The following is a 26,714-nucleotide window of genomic DNA, read 5'->3' on the forward strand; positions in this document are numbered from 1 at the left end:
GTTCAGCTTAATGCTAATCGTGTTTTTTAAGAAATCTCCCCCGAGGATACGGTCTCCGACTGACCTTTTCACTCCAGTTGGCTATGTATATGCATTGTAGTTCATGTGCGGCGTGTGTGCCTCATTGCTGCTGTCTGATTAGCAAAGTGATGTGTGGTGGTGGGAGTTTGTTACGCTCCAGTTTATTTGCCATTGCACCACCCCCGGGAGTTTAATTGAATAAAACACTGCTCTGTGGCTTCTCATTCAACAAATGCTTTATTGCAGCTCATAAGACTCAATGAGATACACACATTTATAGCTCAGACAAACTGCACAGGTGGAGGGAATCTTTTTTTTTTTTAATTATTATTATTCCTTGATTTTGGTGTTTTTTCATCTGATTGGCACTTCAGTCACCGTGTTCCTGGCAATGGCATACAGATAATGAAACCACTTGTTCTTTGCTACAGTCAGTTGGATAATATACCACCATTTTATCAGCTTTTATATCAACTGTTATACTCTAGTGTCTTCAGTCCATAGGACTATCAGTTTTTTTTTTAGTTTTTTCTTTTTCTTTGTACCATATCTCTAATTACCCTCATCTGAACCTTTCAGACTTTGAAAGAGCTTCCCAAAAGGAGCAAAAGCTCCTCAGTAGGAAAATATTTTTGCTGTGAAGGCCAATCACTGTCTTTTTTTTAGCTTAGAATCATATATTGAAAATGCTCCAAATGTCATGTCCAACTTTAACAATACACAAAGAGCATGTAGCAGAAACCCAGGTTGGCTGTAAGAAACCAAACAACTGGCACTCTCTATGGTCAGAACTTCCCTCAGATTTATAAATGGTATTTAAAAATGATTGGAAAAAATATTGCATTTGAATTGCAGAGATGTGTTAATTGATAGAATGAACTTTCTCAGTTTTCTTTGAAATATCTGCTTAGGTTGTTTTCAGGTTTGTTTAATTATGTTATATGTTTTGTATATTTATTACTTGATCATTAAATAAACAGGCATAGCAATTATAGATGTTATATTGGAAATGTTAAAATATAATCAGTTTAAACTGAACTGTCATCCAATTTTTATTATTAATAAATTTCACACTAAAAAGGAAAACATAATAGAAGTATTTGAATACACAAATCATATTTGAATTTAAATGATCATTTCCTGCAACTGTTGCCATTACGGGAATTTTTGAAAATCACTAATGTTACCATTACTCCTTTTGATGCTATGTGTTATAATCAGGATTTGTTTTTTTCCTTAGATACTTCATTGTCTCAACAGCACAATGAAACAAAGAGGGGAGAATGTATCTGTTGCTTGCACAAATGTGGGTTTATGGTAATTAATTTAAAGTGGCAATAAACATTAATTTGCAAGTAATCCTATTGATAGTACTCATCAAACATATATTACTCAATAGAAAAAAATGTGAATAAATATTGAGTGGGATTAGCTTGCACCAACATCTGCTAACAGTTGCTTCATGGGCTTTATTAATGATTATATTCATAGTCTCAAAGGCTGTTCATCGGTTCAGATCTTTTGGGTATTGTTGTGTCAATGAAAAAATCAATTTATTTTATTTGCACAATGTAACTGATGATGCAAGTTTTGGATGGTCACACTTTTAAGTTCATTACCGGTCTCTATGGGTTTGCAATAATCATGCAAGAAGCTATAGTAAACAGATTACTGTCTCTGAAGTGTGTTTGTGGTAGCAGTTTTATCTGTGAGGCGTGTGAAACCGATCCAATAAAGTCACTAGTTTACACAGTCAGTGGACAGTATCCATGGAGGAGGGTCTGCTTTTATGTAATGTGTCTTCCACAGCTGTGGCCACAATCACACTGAGACAATTACAGAGCATGCTGGCATGTCTTCAGTGCCTGTGCCTGTGCACATACTCTTCCTCTCCTGCCATATGCGTGTTCGTGTAGTGAGGAGAGGGAGATGGATCTTCCTCCATAACACATGTGCTGATGCCAGTGAAAACTTCTCTTTGGCATATTCCCCACAATCCCCCATGATCCGTCTCTATCAGTTCTCAGAACTCTAACTCTGGGAGATTTCTGAAAGGATTCCCAATCAAGCTGACCAACCCCAGTTTTCTGGCTCCTTGTCATCTTTGTGTGTATGTGTGCTTTTAGTTTTTACACTGTAGCTCACTCCCCTGTTCTCCCATCTGCATTCTCCTTTTGACCTCTATTCTTCCTCTCTTCCTCTTTATGCTCAACCATCTGTCCCTTTACTGCTCTGCTCTCTAGTTTCTTTTCTCTTTCTAACTCTCTCAAGGCCTCTAGGAGCAGCCGAATGTCCCCAATAGTAGTAACTAGTTAGGATGTTCTTTGTAAATATTCTTGGATTCATTAGTGTAAATTAACTAAAGACGCCTTCATCAGATCATTCAACCAAGTTTTAGAAATGTTTGACAGGCTCATTATGATTTTACCAGATTCAATGTTTAGATGCAACATATTTTGATATATATTCATAATGACCTTATCTTATATCTAATGTGTCAGCTCATTAAAGGAAGTAAAGAAGACACAAGAACCAGAGCTGTGGCCAGAAAAGACATGAAACTTATTAAATGGAAGTAAAATAAAACTTGAACAGATTATTTTTAAAAAAACTATTTTTTAAGTTAAAACAAGGAGGGATTATCTGTAATTTAACTGGTAATATGATGTTGCAGTTATCGTGTAAAAAATATGAACATTTAAAGTTATAAATATATTTTATAAAGTTATTTTGTTGTATGGGTTTAGTGAGAAAAAAACAAGAACAACATATTTTGGTGAATTATTTTTACTCACACAGCAGATAAGCATGTCTATTACAAATATTTAACTGAGTAGCTACACCAATTAGCCGGCTAAATCCACCTAATTAGCTTTAAAGGTAGAAGAAAAGGAGAAATTGTTCTGTGAGATAGGAGATAAAGAAGTCTAATCTGCTTTAATCACACATCTGCTGAGGCTATGATACATGTACACAATCAACACAGGCTTAAAATGAGAACTACCCTCACTATACATTTGTGTCTTGGTGAGTTATTACATTATACTAACAAGTATAATTTATCGCATGCCTGCCATCACACTTTCTGCAGCAAAACGCACACTCAGAGGCAGATGTGATAGTGATGTCTGCCTGTGGCATGCGTGTCGCTCTCTCTGTCTGGATAGTTAGGGCTGAAATTGCCAATAAATAGTGGCCGGTGGCCTTCAGCATCACCAGCGGGGAGAGATTTGTGTCCTCGTACCTGATTGGCCCGGGGCGGAGAAAGAGAACAAACCATCCTGTTAATAAGGGAACACTGCGAGGACACTGGGTGTGTTTTTCTGTAGCGGTCGCGCTTGTTGTGGCGCATTGTCAAACTTATGTGTGTGTCCGTGTAAAAAAGAGAAACCCTGAGAAAGTGAGAGTGGTGTGTGGGCGTGGGCGTGCGTGAGTGCAACATTGTTCCTGCTGTTGAGACGTCAGCAGTGTAAAGCTGAGCCTGTGGATGACAGATGGGTGTTAAAGGCCACTGGAGCAGCGATGATTTAGATACGCACCGTATGTCTGTGCACAAACTTCTGGCTGCCGAAGCTGTCATAAAACCCTACCTTACGACCTCCTTTCACCAAATTTCACCTTCAGGGCTAAAAAATAAAAAATTCAGGATATCCATGACTCACTTTAAGATTTTTGTGGTATGATATCATTATTATTCTGACAGCATCATAGCGTTTGTAAACACATTTTTACTAAAATATATCATATAATCTAATTCTTTTTAATTAAAACAGAAAAGAAAACTATTATTGGAGAAGTATATTCTAGTTCTGTTGATTGTACTGACCTAAGTTTTGTAAAAAGTAACAATTTGCAACTCAAACACACACACCAACCACTGACAGAAATATGATGCAACATACATATATATAAAACTATATTGTAAAGCCAGACCATAATTACATGCAGTGGATGCCATAATGTACTTTGAGGTAGGGTAAAGTATGAATTAATGTAGAAAGGAAAATTTTCCAAACTATTGGGGGAAAAAAGTTTGGTGTTTATTAGAGGCACATCTAAAAGTTGCAGGACACCGGCCCTTGAGGACTGGAGTTTGACACCCCTGAGTAGAGGATTTGCTGTTTTGTCACTCTGAATTAACTGAAATACTCAGTTAGTGAAACCTCAGCTAAAATGACATATCCTTGTTACAGTATAAAGATAGAAGTTATAGAGCTGACATAAAATGAAATACATTGAATTAGAGCCACTATTTTTGTATGTAGGCTTTCTCAACTTGTTCTGCTCCTTGTGATTTTCCTTCCCCTCTTCTTGCTCCATCATGCGTTCTTTCCTGGAGGTAGCCTCAGGGCTGGCAGGTGTGTGTGTGTGTGGTTGTATATGCACATGCACGTGTGGATGTGTTCATTCCAGAGTGAGCAACATGTTCACCTTACAACTAAGGCACAGCAAAAACACACTCCAGTTTAAAAGTTTTTTGCCGTTATCTGCTTACATTTAAGTTAGATTATCCTTCTTCCTTCCGTATATCTTGAGTCCTCAGTGGGGAAAGATGTTCCTTTCATGGATCATTTAATTGTTCCTGAATTATTGCTTCCATCAAGCAGGATTCCAGTTTCCTACCTTGGGAGCTCTGATATGTGGTCATTAAAAGTACTTAAATACAAAACTACAGTTGAGGGATTTGGCTTACAATAGATAGGAAATAGTATTTCTTCTTGTTTGTTACAACAGAGAAGCAGAAAAAAGGAAGATCTGCAGTAGCAGCTAAAACACGGGTGATAATTTCTGTGTTTCTCTGAGACTTTAGCAGTAGCAGATCAGATTTTTCCCCCATCAATATGCAATAATACTCCCTGTGGCAAGCTTTGCTTGGTATTTCTCAGTTTCCTATAAATTACTTCTTCTTGAAATAACACCTTCTGCAGATTACAGCTAATGGAGTTTTATAAATCTGAAGAAAGAAGCTTTTCATGCCATGCCAAACTCTTTCCAGTCTGCTTTAAAGACTTTCTGCACAGTCTTGATTTGCTTCTGTTAACCATTTAACTAGAACCTATGATTGTTTAGTTTCATTAAACTATCATAGACGATGCTTTTACTCGCTGCAGTAATCATCAACATACAGACAAACCTCACTTACAACTTGTCAGAATTGCCCTTTTACTTAGCTCATTCAGTCACTGCTGAAGTAAAATATCCCCACAGTATGATGCTGCCACCACCACACTCCACAGTTGAGAAGGCGTGTTCAGGTTGATGTGCATCATTAGTTTTGCTTATAAACCCAAGAGTTACGATGGACCTCTTGGCTTCAAGTTGAGATTTATAATGCAGCTCTGCTTTATCTCTGACCTGTCAGGTGTATTCCTTGATCTTTATGAAGCTTTTTATTTGCTAATGTGCTCTATGAAACTGGTTGACAGAACAACTTGATTATGCTGAGATTAAATTAAATACAGAATAAATACAGAGGAACTGCTTTTGCCACACCTAAAGCTAATTGGTTGCACTCTGATAATCAGGGATATCAGAGTCAAAAGAGCTGAACAGAGAAGCACAAGACACTTTTTAGAGACTCTTTTCTTACCACTTCAAAATTACTCTTTCCTTTCAGCTGCTCTGTCAGACAAAATCCTGATAAAACGTATTAAACTTTGTGGTTCTAAAGTTAAAAACTGTCAGACATTTAAAAGTATGCATATTTGTGTATCCACTGTACAGTTGCATGTTATTCAATAGGCTAAATACAATATAATAAAAAAATATATATTGAATTTTTTTTTCTCTGTGAAAACAATTTCCCCATCCATAACCACCCATCCTGACTAACTTGGCAAGCGGTCCTCTGCAGGGTCAGAGTCAGCAAAGGGAAAGGTGATGTGTGCCGTTCAAATAAATGAAATATTAATAAAGCCAGCCAATTAAAATGCGGGCAGGCGAAGTGTCCCAGGAATTCAGAGCAGACATTATCTCAGGCTTAATAAGATGATTTCCATTAGCCATAGCCAGACATCACAGATTAACGACAGACAGGGACAGAAAGTCCTGTGGTTGCTGCTGAAGTCAGGTTTGTGTTTAGTCAAGTAGAGGAAAAGGAGCAGAGAGATCAGACTGGATGGGCAAAAGCAGGATAATGCAATAGCTTATGTTGTATAGATCAGGAAACTGGATCTTTGGTATTTTCCGTTCATCTGATTGTTTGTAGTAATAAGGAGCTTTTCCTTTATTTTGATATTTGATGTGACTGTCTTTTAAATGCAGTACAAGCTACATAGAGTGAAACAGTGATTTCCTTCTTTTTGTTACTTGTTTTTTCCCTCCCCACATTTTTCTGTCTCAATGCAGTTTCATGTAATTCATCAGGGAAGTAAGAAATGCTTTTTTTTTAGAGGTTGGTGAAAAAGCAACAAAGAAAACACAAAGCAGAATAATCTTTTCAAGGTATGTCTATTCAAAACACAGAAAACTGCAATATACTTTCATTTTAAAGACCTAAATATATTTTAGAGTAGGAGTACAACAACTATAGCTTTTACATTCAATGTGAAATTTCTGGATTAGTGGATGCTTCATTCTAATTTGCCTTGCACTGTCCTGTGCTGCTGTATTTCCCTGACTCATCAGTAGTAAAGGACACACAGCTCATCCTGTCACACTCAGCTGCTGGCTCTCTTTCTCTTCTCTCATTTGGCTTGCTACTGCTATTCTTAGCAAAGGGGATGTGTAGCATTCCATTACAAATCTCTGGATTTTGGTCATGCTCTCAGTTGCACCTATACGTATATGCTTTAATATCACCTTATATGTCCAACTCACAAAAGTGAGTAATTTAAGCTTATTGTCAGTATCAGAATGCAACATCGTGTAGATCAGGGGTGTCAAACTCCAGTCCTCAAGGGCCGGTGTCCTGCAGTTTTTATAAGTGCCACAGGTACAAAACACTGGAATGAAATGGCTTAATTACCTCCTCCTTATGTAGATCAGTTCTCCAGAGCCTTGCTAATGACCTAATTATTCCATTCAGGTGTGGTGCAGCAAAGGCACAACTAAAAGTTGCAGGACACCGGCCCTTGAGGACTGGAGTTTGACACCTGTGGTGTAGATCAATGAATGCATAAGACAGGCCAGGAACAATGTGGAAAAGGAGGTCTTAATGTCATAAAACCATATGCCAGGTTTTCAACAACTGGAAAGAGCACAACTGCAAAACCACCAAAACAGGATGGTCCACATGTTTTGGTCATAGAAGTAGCAAAGAAAGCCGGGGTAACTCTGGAGGAACTGCAGAGATTCAAGTCTCCGGTGGGATATTCTGTTGAAGTTTTAGTAGTGGCTCTACTAAAGGATCTACTGCTGCCACTAACTTTTTATTAAACAACTCCCAGATCAGCTCTTCTGTTTCTCTTTGTGTGTATGATCCGTCTTCAGTGGCAGATGGTTGTTCACACTGAGCCGGGTTCTGCTGGAGGTTTCTTCCTGCTAAAGGGGAGTTTTCATCTCCACTGTCGCTACATTCAGTATGAAGGATTGCTGCAAAGTGAACAACACAATGCAAGTGGGACTGTTGCCGACTGTTGCTACGTGTTTGTCCAGAAAGAGTGAATGCTGCAATTCAATGATTTGATTCAATCTGCTGGGTTTTCTTGTACAGGAAACTTTTTTAAACCAATTTGAATAATAAACTGAACTTGACTGCATTGTTTGATCACTAGGATCAATTGGAATGACTGTATGATTGCACTGACGCAACTTTTAAGATGATGTACTGTGAATTGATGCAATATACTGTATATAATTGAATTGAATAGGCATCTGTTATTTTTGCATTCCACTTAAATTATCTTTATGAAAGAGTGGAGAAAATATATCCATGTGTTCTAAAAAATGTTACACAAATTGCTTTTCAAAGTTTGCACCAGCCATGTAGAGGAAACGTGCAAGAAAGTTCTCTGAGAGGAAATCACAGTTGAACTTTTTGGCCAAGGAATCACTGTGTGTGAAGAAAAATTAACACTGCACATTATCTAAAGTGCACTATCATGGTGAAGCGGGGTGTTGGCAGCAAGATGCTCAAGTGAATGTTTTCTAAATCCCTTGCCACAGTTTTGCAGAAGAATGTTTTCTTCTGCAAAACCAGGGAAGTAGGATTGGTGAGAAGATGTATGGCGATCCCGGCAATCTTGAAGTAAAATCTGTTAGACTGGAGGTAAAGATCCAACTTCCATCACAATAATCCTAACACGCAGCCAGAGTTACAGTTGAATGCTTTAAATCAGAAAATATTCACATGTTAGAATAGCATTGACACTTAGACATGAAAATTGATGTTCATAGATGCTCTCCTTACAATATTGACCAAGCTTGAGCTATTTAAAAAAATAAGTGGGCAAAAAACGCACTATGTTCATATTATAATCAGAAACACACCCTTAAAACTAACTTGTAGAAAAGGATGGTAATCCAAAGTATTAATACTGGGGCTCTAAACACAAATACACTCCATGCTTTTCAGATTTTTGTTAGCAAAAACTATTGAAAGTCATCACTTTCAAATATTCTTTTGTTTTATCATTTACATCCTATTCTATTATCATTTTCTGCTATGATATAATATATTTATCTCCTTTTTGGAAAGGTGCATAGTTATAATACAGACTCATGATACCTGCCTCCCTCCCCCGCCCCACACACACAAACACACACCCTCTGTGGTATTCCCAGAGTGATCAGCACTGCAGTTATTATTAATGAGATAGAATCAGGTCATTAATATTTAATCAGTGTCACTGGGGCCATTGCCATGATAGTATGTGTGATCTGTTTGTCTGTGAGTCCCACATATAGAAGAGGGGCCATAAGGCAATTTGCCTCAGGCAGCGTAGCCATAGCTACTACATAATAATAAAATAGACAGCGATGGAGACACATTACTGCCTGAAACAATAAAGGATGAGACGGGCTGGAGAGGAACAGGTTTCAGATCCTGCAGTCTGTCCTTAAATTCCTATCCTGTCCTCTCCTTTCTTCCCTATCAGTTGTTTCTGTTCTGTGGAGGATGAAGAGGCTCAAATTGGAAACAGCAGATATCTCATTACATAGCATTGGATAGGATAGGATAGGATAGGATAGGCTAGGAGCTTCCTGTGTAGTGTGTGTGTGTGTACTAAATGAACACTGTTGGGGATTGTGACTCTTTACTCTGTGTAGTCTTCTGTCTCTGGAAATAACACACATATGTATGCACAAGCACAAAAGACGTACTCTGTTTTCAATGAGTTCTTACTTTTAAAAGTGACATTGTGTGAATGGTTGATAAAAAGGACTAAAACTGGACCTTTTGCCCTTTCGATCCTTCCCCCTCTTTCTCCTCCCAACAGTCCTTTTGATTTGAGTAAGTGGGTATTACTTGGTCTGCGGAACAAGGAGAGTGAGACAGGTCTTACTGCCAGTTCCCTGATTAGACGAAGCACAGAAAACATCCATTCATAATCAACTCTCCACTTATTAAATCAAGCATGATGTGAACCTATGTGTGTATGCCAGTAGCTTTCCTCAGATTACATTCGGTGATTAAAAGTGTACCAACAGAGAGCGATTAATTTTATGTTGTTTATCCTTATGTTTTGATTGCTTTATAAACAAGTTAATAATTTGTTGATTTGCTCAGTCCTTCTCCATGACTACCCCACTTTTCTCTTTCGCTCTGTTTGCCATGTGGTTGGCGAAACGTTCCAACTGATACAGTCACAACAATTACTCAACATACTACAGCTCCAAGACGGCATGAATTTAAACATAAGCGCAGAAGAGAACTGAAACTGTTTTCTTTTTACAGATGTGCTGGAGTGAAATCTGAAAATTCAATAACCCTTCATGTGTGCTGTAATCCAAACATCGATTTTCCGCGTCTTGCCAGTCGCTTTAGCTATGACTGCATGCTAGGGCAGTCTGGAGAGAGCACATTTCCAACAACTTTTTCCAACAATAAATAAAAGACATTGTTAAGCCATAAGGCTCAAAGGGAGGTAAAGGAGCAGATGTTATAGTGACTTTTCAGAGAGCCAAAAAGCCTTCTCAAAATGCTTTGTAATGTAAGCCTTTAGCATTGTTTTAGCTTGGGAATTGACAGATGGGGAGCTCAGAGTAGAGCCGCTTCTCCTCAGCATCAAAAGGAGTCAGATAAGGTGGTTGAGGCATCTGATAGGGATGCCCCCTAGTTGCTGGGGGTTTTTTTTAGAGGTTTTCCAAGCACATACCACTGGGAGCAGAACCTGTTGCAGCCCCAGAATCCTCTGAAGGGACTATATTCCTTCTGGATGGATAATTTCTCAGGAGCCCAAAAAATAGGCCAGAGATGGTTTGCTATGAAGAGGGATGACTTGTGTTTGCCCGTAGAACCTGTTTCCCCCTGTGACTCAATCTCAGATAAGAGGAGAACAATGGATGGATCGATACACTAAGTACATAAAAAGAGTATTCTTGACATGTCAATGGTAGAAAATAGTAAAAACTAAACTTGTTGTTTGAGGTTTTTTTTATTAACAATGGAGAGGGAGGGGGAATCAGTGAAGTGAAAGAGCAGTTTGCTTCTTTTTTCTTAAAATTCAACTACTTTTAATTTTTCAATTAGTTTCGACGCTTTTATATTTCAAATAAAAGACAGTGAGTAATTAATATGTTGCTTATTGGCACATTATAACAGAGATCCAGAAATAAATAAACAAGTTTAACCATCATTGTGTTAGATAGTTGGATGTAACGAACTTACAAAGTTTTTATTACTCTATTGTAGTAAATTGTACAAGGCTTTATGAATTACAGTAGTTCGGGTTAATAAAATTTAGGATTATGTTTTATTTATAGGTCATCTAAAATGCTTATAAAGGTTGCCAGAACTGTGTGGTTTATATCTGTTTTATAAATGATAATTAAGTCCAACTGGATTTAATTATCTAAGTCCAGTTGCTCCAACAAATAAACAGACTATATTTAGAGGTCAATCTGTTAGATTAGGGGTTACAGAAAGGACACATGGGCATAAATAATATGTTCTGCATATTGAATTAATGAAGCCACATGTTCATTCACTTTTTATTAATATTAATTAGATGCTAAGGGAGATGAATAAGATAAGTTTAAAAACTTGGTATCAGTCCCAGTAGGAGCCGTGGTGGTCGCTCCCTTATTGGCCATCTGCCTGTGTTTACAGTGATTTGATTACCTTGGAGCTTCATTAGGATAGAAAGACAGGGGAGACCACATCGGTAGCTCCCCTATCTTCCCTGTTTGAGTGTAGAGTTACGCTTCTGCGGAGGAAGCCGCATTGATTAGCCATATGCCTGCAAGGCTGGAGAGGTTGTAGCTTCACTGTGTGCCATCACAACCACCTCTTGGGAGCTCAGGACTGGAGATATCGTGGGTATTAGATAGAGGCTGCTCCCCCTCCAACTGCATCTTTGTATTAAGACCTTAACCATGTTTATTCCTAGCAAAGCTTTGATAAAATGGATCTCAATATAGTCAGTAAAGTATTGGCCAAGATCTTCCAGCAAAGTGGGAAATTGTGTGTAAAGCAACCGATTCTGTGGCAAAGGATCAATTGGCGGGTCCGTACTAAAAAATTTGTGCGTCTCCGGCGTTTGCCAGGTGTCCCAGGATGTAGCTGTTTCTGTGAATTATGACAGCCTGTTTTGAAGTTGCTTCACCGTTTGAATTTGAACTTGTTTTTATCTTGTTTTTCTTCCATCCTGTCACTTTTTTTCTGCATAAACTCCGCTTCAGTGGCCATGTGTTCATCTGACAGACATGCTCAGGGATTTGTCCTGCGAACCTAGTCAGAGGTGTGATCTTTACATGAAAATATACCTCAGCCCTGTCAACATTAGCTTCTGTTCAAAAGCACTAAATGATTTTGTTTTTCATTATGTTTTATCAGCATCTCCACTTGTTCTGCTTTCACAGAAGAGCTTGGCTCTATGAGAATGATGAATGGGTCTTTTAATTGTCTCTAATTTTTATCTGCACTGAAAGACTTTATGAAACACCACCAATCTTGTAACACTGATACACTGTAGTTCCTTATTAATTCTCTTTCTTCTGGCTGCAGCACCTTCACTACTAAAAAAATTATATGTGTGTTTGTATGAAGCCTGTTTTCAGGTGAAAAGATGTATTTTTATACAACTGTTTCTTCCAGGTCTTCAGATTGTCTGTAGAGCTTCACGTGTTAATATTTAAAAACAAACCTAACAGATTTTTTTCTGATTCACTCTCTGTTTAGGTAGCTTGCTTACAGATGATGCACAGGCTTTTTTCTTACAAATGTGCAAATGTGTTTATTGTAATCATTTGTAATGAGATGATATTGGATGATAAATCCTCATTCAGCTTACTCCATGGCAGGCGTGTGGGTTCAGCTCCACCAAAGGAAACATTTGCATACATATTGTCTCACCTTCAGATAGACTTTCTCCTTACTTCCTTTACGACTTCTCAATAATTTTGAGATATATTTAAGGAAAACTGCAACGCACATATATTGCTCTTTAATGCGTGGAGGAAGAAAAAAAGAAACCCAGAGCTGCACTTAAATGTTTATGGTTTCCTTCTTGTTCAATTTCCTTCCATTTTAATATTTGCACATGTAAGGTAATATAGCAACAAATTTAAAGATTTGTTTCATTTTACAGCAAGTCCTACAGTAGTTTGGACTTGCTGTCGACCTGAGGCAATTTGTAGATGAGGAGAAAAGAAACACCCTATTGCAAAATTATGCTTTAGAAATGAAAAAGTAAACACCCTCTCACAGATTTTCTCTGTTTTTCTCAAATGTTTCAGATTAAAGAGAACCTGGGTAAATGCAAAATGTAATTTTCAAATGATAATCACTGTAATAAATAGAGAGCAGCTATCCACACCAACTTGGATCTGTGTGAAAATATTATTGCTATCATTGCTAATTAATACATTAACTAGTGATTTACCTTTTTTTCAATATTATTGAAGCACTGAGCACTTTGTGAATCTTAATCAAGCTCTTAAATTGGATTTACTTCACAGTCCTCTAAATGATGTGGTTATGTCTGTTGTTTCTGCACCTGTTTCTACCACATGTTTCCTTCCACTAAACTTTCCATTGTTATGGTTTGATTCAGCCATCTATGAACAGACTGCTTCCTCAGCATTTACCTTTCGCTTCTTACTCTTCTTGTGGCATATAGGGAGTGAGACTCATTATTGTGTAGGCCATACCATAAGATTTCTGTATCTGTTTTGTAAATGAAATAAAGTAATATTCACATTTTTCTAAGAAACAAGAATTTGGCCTTTTGATTAACTGTAAGCCACAATCATAAAATCTACTGAAATAGTTTTGAGACATATTACTTGAATATGAAATGAATATACATAACATATTATAATTTTTATCCAATTATTAAAATAAATGTATTTTTCAATTTTATATTAACCTATTATGTAAACATACTGTATATGTTTTGACAGTAAATCACAAAAATAAAAATGGATAAAAGAAGCCCTATTAAGACTTCACCTTGTTGCAGTATGAAACATCAACTCTGAGATTATCATCATCCCAGTGTAGTTTAGCTTTAGCCTGTTCTGATCCCTAAATATGTTAATTTGTCAGCAGTTTGTTTTAGAAAGGTGTTACAAACCAGCTGGTTTCACAAGCTTACAGGGCTGCCAAATCATGGGTGCTAATGAAGAAAGTAAATTTAAACATTTTAGGCAACTTTTAGTACAAAGCATTTCAGCTCCCTGTGCTAAAAATATTCAGTTTTTCAAATATAGTTTAGCATAGCATTAAAATTTTTTTTAATATAGAAAGTTACAGTGTCCATTAAGACACTCCAACTAAGGAGTTTCAGAAGACGTCTGCCAGAAGCAACTTTTCTAAAGACTTTGTTGAAAAGTGGAAATGAGTTCTATTTTATTTTAATTTAATTTGCTTGAGAGACTACTCATTATATGGGATTTGTTATTGCTTTGAACCCAATCAGAATTAACACTGCTTAAATATTTATTTGTGACAAGTCGTATTATCCATCCATCCATCCATGCATCTATCCATTGATTTTCTTACACACTTGTCCCTAATGGGGTCGGGAGGGTTGCTGGTGCCTATCTCCAGCGAACGTTTCTGGTGAGAGGCGGGGTACACCCTGGACAGGTTGCCATTCTGTCTCAGAAGTTGTATTATCGTTCATCATTATTTGTTGTTAGTTATCATTATTCTTCATTTATCAGTATTGTTACGTTTTCCTAACACTGTGCAGCCCTGGGCCAAATCTATTTGTAAGGATTTGAAATGCTTGTAGGACAAGCATTTCCAATTAAACATCTTCGAATCTCAGCATGAAATTCCAACACTAGTTAATTATTTCCTCAGGTCCAGACAGATTCGAACAGATCCTCTTTGCAGTCATTGGCTCATTGAAGCCCAGTTTCAAACTCAGACGCCCTATTATTTTTTCCCATCTCTCACATCCTTCTGTCTCCTTCGTGTTTACTTTGCTCTGCTTTTGTCTTTCCTCTGCCTCATCCTCTCCAGTCATTCTCCCTGGCAACAGCCTCCACCACTCCCTCCATTCTCACACTGCTTAGGGTGACAGATGTTTGGTTGGCTGGCCTGTCATAATAACTGTGGAGCTGTGTGTCTTGAGTGGTGGATTTTCTTTGAGCACTTCCTTGCCAGGACAGGACAAGAGTCTGGAGTTACAGCTGAAGGAGAGAAAGATGAGGATAGGAGCAGAGGAACAAGGAGGACAAACCTAGCCATTGTGTTTGGTTGATTCCATTTTTTTTTCTATATAAGATCTCACAACTGTACTTTTTTTGTCTTTGTGTAAAAACAATGAGCATTCACCTCAAGCAAACAGAAGCATAATGACCACTCGCTTGCAAAATTATGTAAGAAATTGAGTAAAAAGGTTTTCAAATTAAGATTGAAGCAGATTTACGGATTCCTCTCCTGGTGCTGTTTAATATCACTAAAAGATTAAAGAAATCTGGAGCACCTTTAGCTTTTGAAGACCAAGAGTGAAAGGCCTAAGCTGGACATCTGTGATCTCTGATCCCTCCGAAGGCTTTGCATCAAGAACTGTAATTCATCAGGAGGTGATATGAGCACGTGGACGTGGGATTACTTTGGAAAAGCTTCTTCTGTCAGATAATACAATTGAAATCATCAACAAAATATCAAATATTCTGGAAATAAATATAGTGTCTATATTTCCTCTCTCCAAAAGGAGTGTGTCAACTTCATGGTGTCAGGGTATTTTGAGATGGACCATCAGAAGTGAAACTGGTCCACTGTAATCTGTGTTTTCTTTCCCTTTTTTTATGATTTGAAAAACATTAACACATCATTCTTTTGATTGTATATTATGAGAAACAAGTCCAAAACCCTTGTATTTATATTGGTACCCTTGGCAATAACCATTGATGTTTAAGTACTAACACCATGTGATACATTAAAAAGTTGTTAAGAAGAGCTACATTTTTTGTTTGTTACTGCAACATTTTTTCAAGCACCAACATGAACAAAAGGCTGAAAAATAGAAAATGCAAATAGAGAAATTCCCCACCCTTGAATTATGTTTAGACATTATCTCATTTTGTTTTATGGCACTGTGTCCTTTATGTCACAGAAGTGACAGGAAGTAGGGAGGATAGGGGGGCAATGTTAAGCTGTTGAAATCACACAGCATCACACCAGATGTTGCTGGTTAAAGGGAAAATTGTGTTGGTAGGTTTTCAGACTTTTACGTGTGCGCTTCCATGACCTTTTTGTTTCCGGTCTGTTTAGAGACTGATCATGGTTCTTTGAAAAACATCTTAACTTAGTCTGAGGATTTTAAGTCATTGGGTCTGATGTTGCCAGTCCAACAGATGATGGCAGAAGAGTTAATACTCTCCAAATGAGACTTATAGAGTAAATGCAGCGCCTTGCTCCACACTCTGAAGGACGTAGGTTTCTCCATGATCTACATATGATCTAAACCCTTTTGTAGGCATCTTCACTGTTGTGTCCCCATTCTAGTCTTTTTTGTGCAGGTGAATACTGAGGCATTTATACTCCTCCACCACTTCTACTTCTTTTCTCATACTGAAAATAGTGTTTGACCTGCACATTTTCTTTGAATTTTTTAACTATTTGTTTTGCTCACATTCAATATAAGATGATTGATGCCACATCATGACACAAAGTGGTCCACCTGCTCTCTGTTCTCAGCTTCTTGTCCATCCCTGATACATCCAGCAACTGCAGATTCATCTGTCATCCATCTTGGTGACTTCTTTGGTCTAAACTTTCTTCAGCCCTGTCTGCTGGGTTCTTTGGTCTTTGTGATTTTGTTGGGTTTTAGCTTTAACAGAACTCTGAGGCTCTTAGAAAACAGCTACATCTACACAGTCATTAAAGTATACACAACTATCCGCTTGATTTTCTTTAAGGGTATCAGAATAATGAATGACAAATAGAGATTTCTACCCCTCGTTCCTGACTTTTATTTCACTTCCTCATCACAACTGCGCTCTATTTTGTAATATTCTAGCCCCTAAAATCCTAATGAAATACAATAAACCTTGAGGTGGAAAGATGGAAAAACTGTGGAAACATAGACAGGTTTTACAGACATCTCTCTGTACGATATCATAAATATGAGTTCCTAGAAGCAGTGCTAACAAATTAAAGATGATGTGGGAATTTCCAATAAAGAACTTGTAAACATTGTACATTTATTGATGTGCTGAAAAAGACCAGGCTTTGAATTTTTCCATGAACAGTAAGTCTTTCAATATACAACTTGTCATATCTACACTGCTTAGTTTTAATATCCACACTTCAGTATTACAAACTAGATCTAAATTAGGTGTAAATAAGAACATCTTCCAATTTTGTGGGACTTCATTTTTTATTTTGCTTTTTTTTATTACATGAGAAAAAATACCAAAAAAACTGAAAAGAAGAAGAGCTTTGTTCAGGAGCGTATCTGCAGTTTCAGGCAGGAGATGTACATTTTCATGTGTCAAGAGGAATTTTCTTAAATCCTGTAGAAAAAAATCTACATTGCCTTTTGTCTCAGAATCACTGTGCTAAATAAACTGAACAGAGCTGTTGAAAATGCTTGTTAGAATATAAAAAAAGTCACAAATGTTTTAGGATAGGCTTTCACTACAGAAATTCTTTTCTACAAGGAAGAGATGTTTAAAAGTGTGGACTTGTGTAGAAAAGGATGGATGATTCATATTAGGGGATGAAGTGATGGGAGAGGTTGCACCGTTGGGAAGAGAGGTGGCGAGGGGGCCACAAACCCTTCAAGCCAGCGGGAGGCCGTCTCTGCAGAGATTTATTGTTACTCTGAAAGCTGAACCTTGTGGCTCACTGTCAGCCTCCCTCATCTTAAGGCACACACAGTTTCCCAGTAAAACTCATCTTTTATGGCTCATATGTCACCAAAGCAAGTCTGCAGGAATCATGGATAAAGATCATTTTTCTTCAAAATGCTGTGATCTACATTCTAGTAATCTTAAAAGTTTATTTGTTCTCCCCTGTTGTGAGTAGAGATTTTTTTTTTTTGGCTTCTGCTGATTTCATAAGAGACCTTTATAAATGTCTTGAGACAGACAAGGGGGAGGACAGGCGGATGGGCCAGTTTCAGTGTACCAGACCTGCAATAAGCCTTATATCAGCCTGGCTTTACTGTCTTATTGAACACTGAGGTTATCAGTTTACACTGAGCACCAAAGATCCAAGCACAGAGCAAACTGGAAGACTTGGAGGGCCCGACTGAAGCTTTACAGAAATATTCCCTCTTCTGTGAATACATGTGATTGGATTACTGCTTTAGAGTCGTCTTTAGGGTGCTTAAATAGGTGGTTCATGTTTACCATAAGAGGTATTTTCAGTCACTTCTAACTCTATGTGCATTTGTGGATTGTTTGCATTCTCTGAATATTAAAGCACAAAAGCTATTATTTAATTTTGCGGCTTTGCTTCATGAATGTGTAGGGGGGCTGCATACATCACAGATTGAGTGAAGGTGGGACTTTTCATAGTTAATGAAACTGAGGTGTAGCAGGTCACACAGAGAAATGATGTTCACCACCTCACCTTTGCAGCAGTCAACAACCCTGTGTGCTTCTGACAGACAGTTACGTAAGGAAGATGTGGCGAAAGGTTGCCATGTCTTCTGAATCAGGAGAAAATCCACACAGATGTGTGAAGCAGCGGTGCAGATAGGTGGCCCGTCCACCTGCTGATCCCAGAAGTTGCTTCTTATTGTTCGTCCTTTATTTATTGATATTAAAATGTTGGTCATATTGATCGGCACAAATGGTAATGTTGTTTAAAAGGTATACAGAACAAAAACTTGAATGCAGCATCATTTTGTTCAGAACCTTAATTGAAACACAGAAGGATTTTTATTGTTGTTGTGGTCTACTGCTCAAGTGTTTGGGAAGAATATTTAGGATTTCAGCAGTCAGAAGAAGAGATGGGTGTGTGTATTATTGAAAAGAAACACCAAAGGCTTATTTTCTGAATCCTGTATAGACAAGTGAACTTGTCTTATGAAATATGACAGGTTTTTCCTCCTGATCACCTCCAAGGAACTTCCTGCTGATAAATATTAGAAAATTACTTTAAATTATTGGCTGTCAAAATGGGTACAAAACATCCTCCTGGCAGAAGTGAATCGTTGCAGTCAGAACGAAACCTCCTGAGGCAAACAGCTCAATTTATACCCGAAAACTTCTGGTAGGAAACAACCAAACCTGCATTGGTGTGAGATGGAAAAATGAGCAGCACCTTATTACACCATACTTTATTGTCTTTCAGTTTTAGGGACAGAGGCTTTGTGATTCATTATTAAAGTGCTTGTAGTGTAGAAATACAACAGATTTTTTAAATGGCCTTTAGGATTGACAAGTCCCTGCCTTTATTTGTCCACCAAAATATTTTAAAATTTTAATTGCTTAAAAATGTACCCTGAACAAGAATATCAGGCATGCTTATGGAGGAATAGATCATCATCTCGTCTAGTGGCTGAAAGAAATGAGCCTCTTTGCCAGATCTTGTTTACACCCAAGAGAAATAAAGTCAGTGTTAGGTGTACTACTAATTGTGTCACTATTTAATATTCACTCCTTAAATGTTTTAACTTTAAAGGATGCATTTTATTGCAAAATGTTTCGATCCTTGCCTAAATTAAAGCACAAAAGGAATCCATTAAAGCTTTTACACGTCTTTACCAGGGTGTGAATAAATGCAGTTGGGATTGTATTATTTTTTTTTTTTACATAGAAATTTTTTAATAGCAATCCTAAATAATTAACAACCACGTGATTATAAGTGGCTGTATTTCAATGTGATCTACAGTCAGAAAGTGAACCACAGGCTGAACCATTTAGAGCCGTCTCCTGGTAGCTGAGAAATAATGAGCGTTCATTATGGAGACATTGTTTTGGACAGCGTGACATGTTGCTACAGGCCCAAATGCAGCAGCCGCAGCATTAACAATCCATCGTCCAAGCTTCTTATCACCTTGACAACCCATAAAGCTGTCACTGAGGAGACAAAATGTTCTTGTATGTGACCAAAAGGTGTGTGCAAGTGTGTGCGTCTTCACCTAAAATACAGCCTTGAGCTCAGGCAGTGAGTAATGAGCTCAAAGTCTACTCCACTCCTATAACAAAGCAATACAATTAAAAGAAATACACAAAATAATTTTAATAGGTCTCTGTTGGGAAACCGTGTGTTAAAGTCACACAAGTCTGTTTCAATTTCAAGATGTAAAGCTGCTGACTGGTGAAATGGGATAAAGATGTTCAACAATTACAGCAAAATGTCCTTACATTTGAGCTTTTCTGCTGTATTTCTTCATGCTCAATAAATAACATTTCATTTAAATCCTTAATCTGGAGCAGATTGAACCCCCACTGATTCATGTCTATACAATCTTTTCTTCTCAGCTTGTTTGCTTTAAAGTCCTTCGAAACTTTACAGCCAACACTGTGAATGAGATAATGTAGAAAGCTTACTAAGAACTTCATGTGAAGTGCATATTGCTGAAGGTTTTCTTGGTGAACAGCTTCTGAAACACTTTGGACCTTGAAATATATCACGTCTCCATTAGTGTGTCACTGGTGAGACAGGAAGAATCTGAATGAGTGTTTTGCAATTTTGAGAGAAAACTAACTAAATAAAAAAAATAGCTTGATAACTGTCTTTTCTATATTAGAGTGCATCTTGTGGTTTTGGGTTTATGCATACCTCGAATTAGAAAAGTTGGTAGGAATTGATCAACAAAAATTAAAAATAAGGAGCATTAAGTCAGTGAGCAAAAAATAAATTGTTTGCCAAAGTTAGTGGCCGTGTTGCATGCAGTCAGTTGATAGTTCAACTAATGCAGGCGCAAAAGTGGTGCAGACCACCTTATTCAAATGGAGGGTGTCAAAGAGTGAAGTGGGCATAAAGGAAAGATGAAGTTGAAAGTCATTATGCTGGATGTATAGTAGAGCAATCAAACTAATAGATGTATTTGGTTTCACAACCCACACACCATTCTTCTCAAACTCTTTCTTCCAATCTTCTGTGACAATTTGTCCATAGATTTCCCCTAAGCGCATCCCTAGTTTAAATGTGTTGCTTAACTTTAGTTTTAGAAAAGTTTGTAACATTACCTCTTTGCTGAATCATTCTCAAGTGGAATTGGGGCCACACTTCTGTGGTGTTTTTCTTTATATTATTTTAGGCTGCACAAAACCCTCAAGTGTTCACATGTTATTTAAATTTCATCCCCTTAATTTCTTTTCTTTTTTTTAGAATTAGGATTTCAGGGTGACAATTCTGCCATGGAGTTACACTCACTATAGTCAAAAGGCATTGTGTTGAAAATACCAAATAGGTCCAGGACTCTGTCACCATCGAGAGTCAGAGGCAGTCATCTTGCATGCAAATCATAGTGATGTCCACACCTTCTTACCAAAGGTCGCTGCTCAGGAGTAAAGTGTTGCTTGACCCAAATTATTATCGCCGTTCTCCGTCTCCTGTTATGCTGTTGTTACTCTGTCAAACAACCCTCTCTTCCCGCATAGTATTCAGCAGGCAACCAGACATTCTTGACATTTTGCAAAGGTTGAAAAGACAAAGAACCTTTGTCTCCTAATAAGGCCACACTCCATACCCCACCTGAATGAAAACACAGGGCAAGCAGGAGCAGTGTGTGTGAGAAGGGTTACATGTAAGGTGAGAGTGTGTGTGAGACTGGTTAGGGGGGTAAAGACTAGAATCATTGCAAAGCAATAAATGAAAATTATTGCTCTTAAGAAAATTGCTGCTCTTAAGAAAAGGAAATGAAGGTTTATGTATGATTGAGAAAAGGTTTTAGGCTAAAAATCCCACCTAATGTTGACTTTTTTTAAAATTATTTTTACCATGAGTTCCTGACGGTGCTTTGCAGAAGTATCCTTAACTCTGAGCGTTTTTTGCATTTTGTCCTGTTCCAAACATAATTTTCAGTCCTATTTACTTTGATTCTTCTAAATTAGTTCAACTATTGTGCATGCAGAAGCCACCTGATTAGGAAAGACCATCTGTGGCTAATTTAATCACAGCACAAATCCATCCTTTCTTTAAAAGTCTCAGAGATTTGCACCTAGAATGAAGGCACCGATGTCCTTTTGTATTAGTAGTTTGACAGGATAAAGCCAAAGATAGAAGGTAAAGCCCTGCATTAAACATTATAGATAAGAAATCAAACCTAGAGCAAGAACTGTAACCTCAGCATGAGGGGAGTCTGCCACCTCACTCAGCCACTCAGTTGTGGACAGCTTTAAAAAAAAAGATATTGTAAAACAATATGAAAAGCTTCATTCAACATGTGAAACTGGAAACAGCATGGCGCACCCACCTAAGCTGGCAGGTTTTACAAGGAGAACTGTTATCAAAAAGAAGCCAAGAGGCCTGCAATATAAAATGATGGAGGCATGATCACACTGTGGGCCTGTTTTGCTTCAGCAGGGACAGGGAACCTTGCCAAAGACAATGTGAAAGGTTACTAGAGATGCAGGAAGGTGGTTGGAGCGGATGGGAAAATAGATGAGACTAAACACAAGCTAATCCTTTACAAGAACACCTAACACTCAGGCAGAAGTTCACTTTTCAGCAAAAAATCAACCCATGCATACAAGTCTCTGTGTAGTAGCTAAGATTAAATAATTTCCACATACACAAATGGTTCATTCAAAGTCTACTTAATATAACTAAGAATCTGCCTCAGAAATTTATTGATTTTCAAATCATTTTCCTCTAACCTTACTGACCTTGTACTATATTGAAAAGAGAGTGTAGTAAAATGTCAGCCCCTCTGTTGCAAAGCTGGTTGATACATGCCCCAAGTCTTGAGAAAAAAGCCATAAGTATTGATATCATAGGGGTTAAATGCTAATGCATGCTACTCTTTTCAGATTCTTGTTTGTAAGAAAAATATAAACGCATATATTATTTTCCCTTTCACATCTCAATTATGGTGTTTTCTGTTCGGAAATCTCTCATAAAATCCCTAATTAAATACACTGAGTCTTTTTGCTTGTAATCTGATCAAATGTGTCTCTAAACACTTTTGCAACGACTTGTATCTGGATTCTGTCAGTGATATGAGGCTAATGTGAGTCGTTGCAGTAAGAAACAAAGCAGTACAGCTTTGCTTCACCCCCCAGTCACCACATCAAACTCGGATGAAGACGGAAAGCCTGAATGGAAACTCACAAGAGCCAAGGTCCTTCTGCTCTTCTCTCATCTCCATCTCTCATCCATCAAACCCCTCGACGCTGCTTCTCACCTCCCTCAATCTCTCTTGTGCCTTATTGCTCCATGATTTTTTTTTTTTTTTCCTGCTGAAGTTCTTGCTGTAAAACAGCTGAAGTAATAGAAAATAGTGCTTTTGCAAGTCTGGGCAAGGACATCGATGCAATGAAATGGGGATATTTGATGGTTTAACACGTTAGCCGATTGCTGTGTATGCGTTAGTTTACTCGAGCTTCCAATTCTAATCTTTTTTGGCCTTATGCTATGCAGCATAATATGGTCTGATTTGTTTTCAAGGTGCTAAGTTAAGAAGTTCAAAGACAGAACTATTTTATTTTGTTGCCCCTTTCACATTACATAAGTAAGAGGTAAAAATATCTTAACCTGTTTCCTGAAGCAAATATGGAGGTTATGACATCAGGCTCCTTAAAGGCAGCTATAACTAGGAAAAAGCCAAGTTGTTGTGATGTAAACCACATTAAATGCCAATTTCTGTGCTAACAAGCAGAAGCAGCATTCAGTGTCTGTATATTATTGTTTCTCTTTGCCCCCACCTCCTATTTTTCTGCTTCTGTGCTGGTGTTCTTTCACTCGCTGGAATGTGGGCAGATATGGGATAATAGTCAGACTTTCAAATTAATTCTGCTCGCGACTCAGGAGCCAACGTTAACCACGTGTTTGTTGTTTTACCCATGAGCCCGTTGTCTTGGAAACGTTGCATAAGAGGGAGTGGGAAAGCAGGATGCCCCTTGCTGATTGGGAGACAAGGTGGCGGATCTCTCTCTTCCTCTCCCCCTCCTTCCCCACCCGTCTTTCTCTTGAGGCTCTCTCTTTTTTTTTTTTTTTGCTCCATTTGACGCTCACTTCAACTCAAGGTGTCAGAGCTCCGTTGGTCCCATAATGTTGCACTTTGAACCCCTCGCCCCCTCCTAATAAAGCTTCATGGTCAGTCGGTCCTGCTGCCCAGCTTCAGCTAAATTAAAGCTCATGCTGCAACAGTGATTTATAGCCCAATCGGAAATGTTTGTTCACAGAGTGCTCACACACCCACACCTGCTAACACACCCACACAGCATCTCTTTGAGCTGCATTTTGAAGCCTTGAAGTCAACAATGATGGCGCTTTATTAAATCCACCTGTATTGCATGAATTGGCCACCCATGGCCTTTGCATGAGCACAGGAATAGCAGGTAAAGGAATGATGGCCCTGGTTCAGGAGACAAGACGCTTTATATTCTTTACTGGCTTTAGCTTATTGTCTGACTTGACAGGATTAAACTGGAGTTTAAAATGTAGTTTACTTTACAACACACAAGCTTTAATTTACTATGTAACATAAGTAGTTCATAGTTGCAAGGGAAAAAGAAAAGATGCATATTTTTTAATATCTTTTAAAATAAAAGTTTGAAAATTGTGTCTTGCAGTATTTGTTTAATACATGATTGAACCTCTATTAAGTGCAATTACAGTAAAAAGTCTGTTAGGTTTTGCACATCAAGATTATAGACTTTATTTATGGATCTTCATGTATTTATCAATATCCATCTTGCAAACTTTCCAAAATGTTCAGTTTTGGTCTCATATAACCCAACATCGTCTTGCTGTGTGTCATTCCTCTGTTATGGTAAACAGAAAACAACAATCTTCCACCAAAGATCCTTCCTTCTTGCCTTTCTTCCAAAAAAAACAATCAGTTCTGTCTAAAGATTGTTCCACCTAAGCTGTAAATCTCTGCCACTCCTCCACAGTTATAATCTCTTGACTGCTATTTTTAATTCAAGCTCTCTTTAAAAGGCTTTTAACTTCATCCTTTTATCTGCTGAAGTCCAAATGCACACAGTTGAACTCTGTTTACTATTAAGGGACTAAAAACAACTCATTGCACTTTTTTTCAGGTAATAAAGTAAAATGGGATTGAAATAAATCCACACTTTTAAGATTTTGATTTTGAAAATCTTCCGTCCACTTCACAACTATAAATACCAAAAAAATACAATGAAGTTCATGGTTGAACTTATCTAAATATGCAAAATGGCAAGGAACATAAATGCTTTTCTGACATACTTTACCTGTAAGAAGATGAGTAAATGTAACCTCAGAGTGAGTTTCCTGTGTAATTTGCATTTTTCATGTATTTAGTAAGCCAAGGAAAGAGCAGAGTGGGCAGCCCCTGTGTGAAGGAGCTGTCTTAATCCATGTGTTTAGCAAGCACCATCTGTTCCTTTTATTCAGATGGGAGTAGAAATATTTGGTTGATTAGGAGAGGATCTGTGAAGGATAGCCGCACCGTTACCAATGGTTACAAAGGACACACATGCTCGATTCCATCAACTGGTGTCTTGGAGAGCAAATGGGAGACAGACACAGACATCACATATGTATCCCAGTTTGAACACACAAGATGCAAAAGTGTTCAAAACAACTCAAGACTGCACAGAGAATGTGATTGTTACACAGTAAGATGGTTAGAGATATAGCGTGTTTTTTATTACTATCAGTGTTATTTAGGTCAGGCGTTAAAACAAGGTCAACTTTTGTCTTTTATTGCAAATGTAGATGCTTTCAAAAATGGGGTATTTTCCTCTAAGATGGTTTGTGTCAAGTACTTCAAAATGTACACTCTGATAAACATGCATAAACATTTTTGATATGCTTAAAATGGGAATGTGCTTACTTAACAAAAATATATTTTGTTGAAATTTTCTATGTGATTTATACTTGTTTGGTTTACACATTCTTCTCTCAGTGTACTCAAAATGTTTTCTAAAAGATGTGCATCTAGCAGCTGAGACGGACATGAAATAAGTTGGATTTTGAGCCAAGTGAATAGTTTCTCCAGTTATTTGGCCTCATGTTTCCGTCCTGCTGAGAAACCTGGAATTTTATTTAAAATGCATTTGTATGTATAGATTTGAGATTCAGTATAAGTACAGTATAAAAGGTGTGTTTTTTGTGTGCTCCCTGTCATTAGGTGTAGACCTGGGTGGTCTCATGGACCTGGAGTCTCTGTACCGTGGCGTGCAGCAGAGCATCAACAACACACGGGCTTCACGGGTGCGCCGACAGAGTCTGGACAGAGCCTACAACATCGAGGTGCTGCTGGGCGTCGATGACTCCGTGGTCCAGTTTCACGGGAAGGAGCATGTGCAAAAGTACCTGCTCACACTCATGAACATCGTAAGTGTCCTTGTCTCTGGGTTTTATTTGGATCACACAAAGGTTTCCAGATATTTGAAACCCACATCTGTTCTCCTGCTTTAGATTGAATTAAATTAAAATATTCTTCCATTTGAGTTGAAAAGAAAGTCACAGAGAGGTCAAAGAAACATAGACAGACACCCCCACCCCCACACTACCCCCACACACAATGAATGAGGATTCAATTCCCCTCCTACACGTGAAAGGATTACTTGCAATCAGCCACAGGTAATCCTTTCTTCTCTGTCTGAATATGATGAGATTTCATTTGTGTATAAGTGTGTGTGTCTGCAAGGTGCTCTGTCTGTGCTAAAGGGGCTTCCACATATATTTTCATCAGGATTTGTGTCATATCATCATTCTGTGTGTGTGTGTGTGTGAGAGAGAGAGAGAGACAGAGAGAGAGAGAAAGATGCAGAAACAGCAGGTAGTCTGCTCCGGGCCACAACAACACTTAGCACTCACGCTCCCAGGTGTTGTCACAAGTGTGCGTGTAGGTGTGTGCGTGAGCTTGAGTGTCACACTCCCCACTCCACACTTTAATCTTTGCAAATTAAACCTGTGGTGAGAGTGGTGTTTCCATGCATCCATTTATGTGTGTGTTTGTGCGAGTGCCGCTGTTTGCTTTTGCTTGTACTGCGACCCCACTGCGCCAGGAACC

General features: G+C 38.0%; 1 protein-coding gene across 1 annotated transcript in view; it reads left to right on the plus strand.

Annotated features, from left to right (window-relative positions):
- The window catches only part of LOC116714359 (A disintegrin and metalloproteinase with thrombospondin motifs 2-like), a 123,007-nt gene that overhangs the window by 64,793 nt on the left and 31,500 nt on the right, over nt 1-26,714 (plus strand). Inside the window, exon 4 of the mRNA XM_032554880.1 lies at nt 25,827-26,032. Coding sequence (XP_032410771.1) covers nt 25,827-26,032 — 206 coding nt within the window. The remainder of the gene's footprint in view (nt 1-25,826; nt 26,033-26,714) is intronic.

The sequence above is a fragment of the Xiphophorus hellerii genome, chromosome 23 (genome assembly GCF_003331165.1).
Source record: "Xiphophorus hellerii strain 12219 chromosome 23, Xiphophorus_hellerii-4.1, whole genome shotgun sequence".
Taxonomy (NCBI): domain Eukaryota; kingdom Metazoa; phylum Chordata; class Actinopteri; order Cyprinodontiformes; family Poeciliidae; genus Xiphophorus; species Xiphophorus hellerii.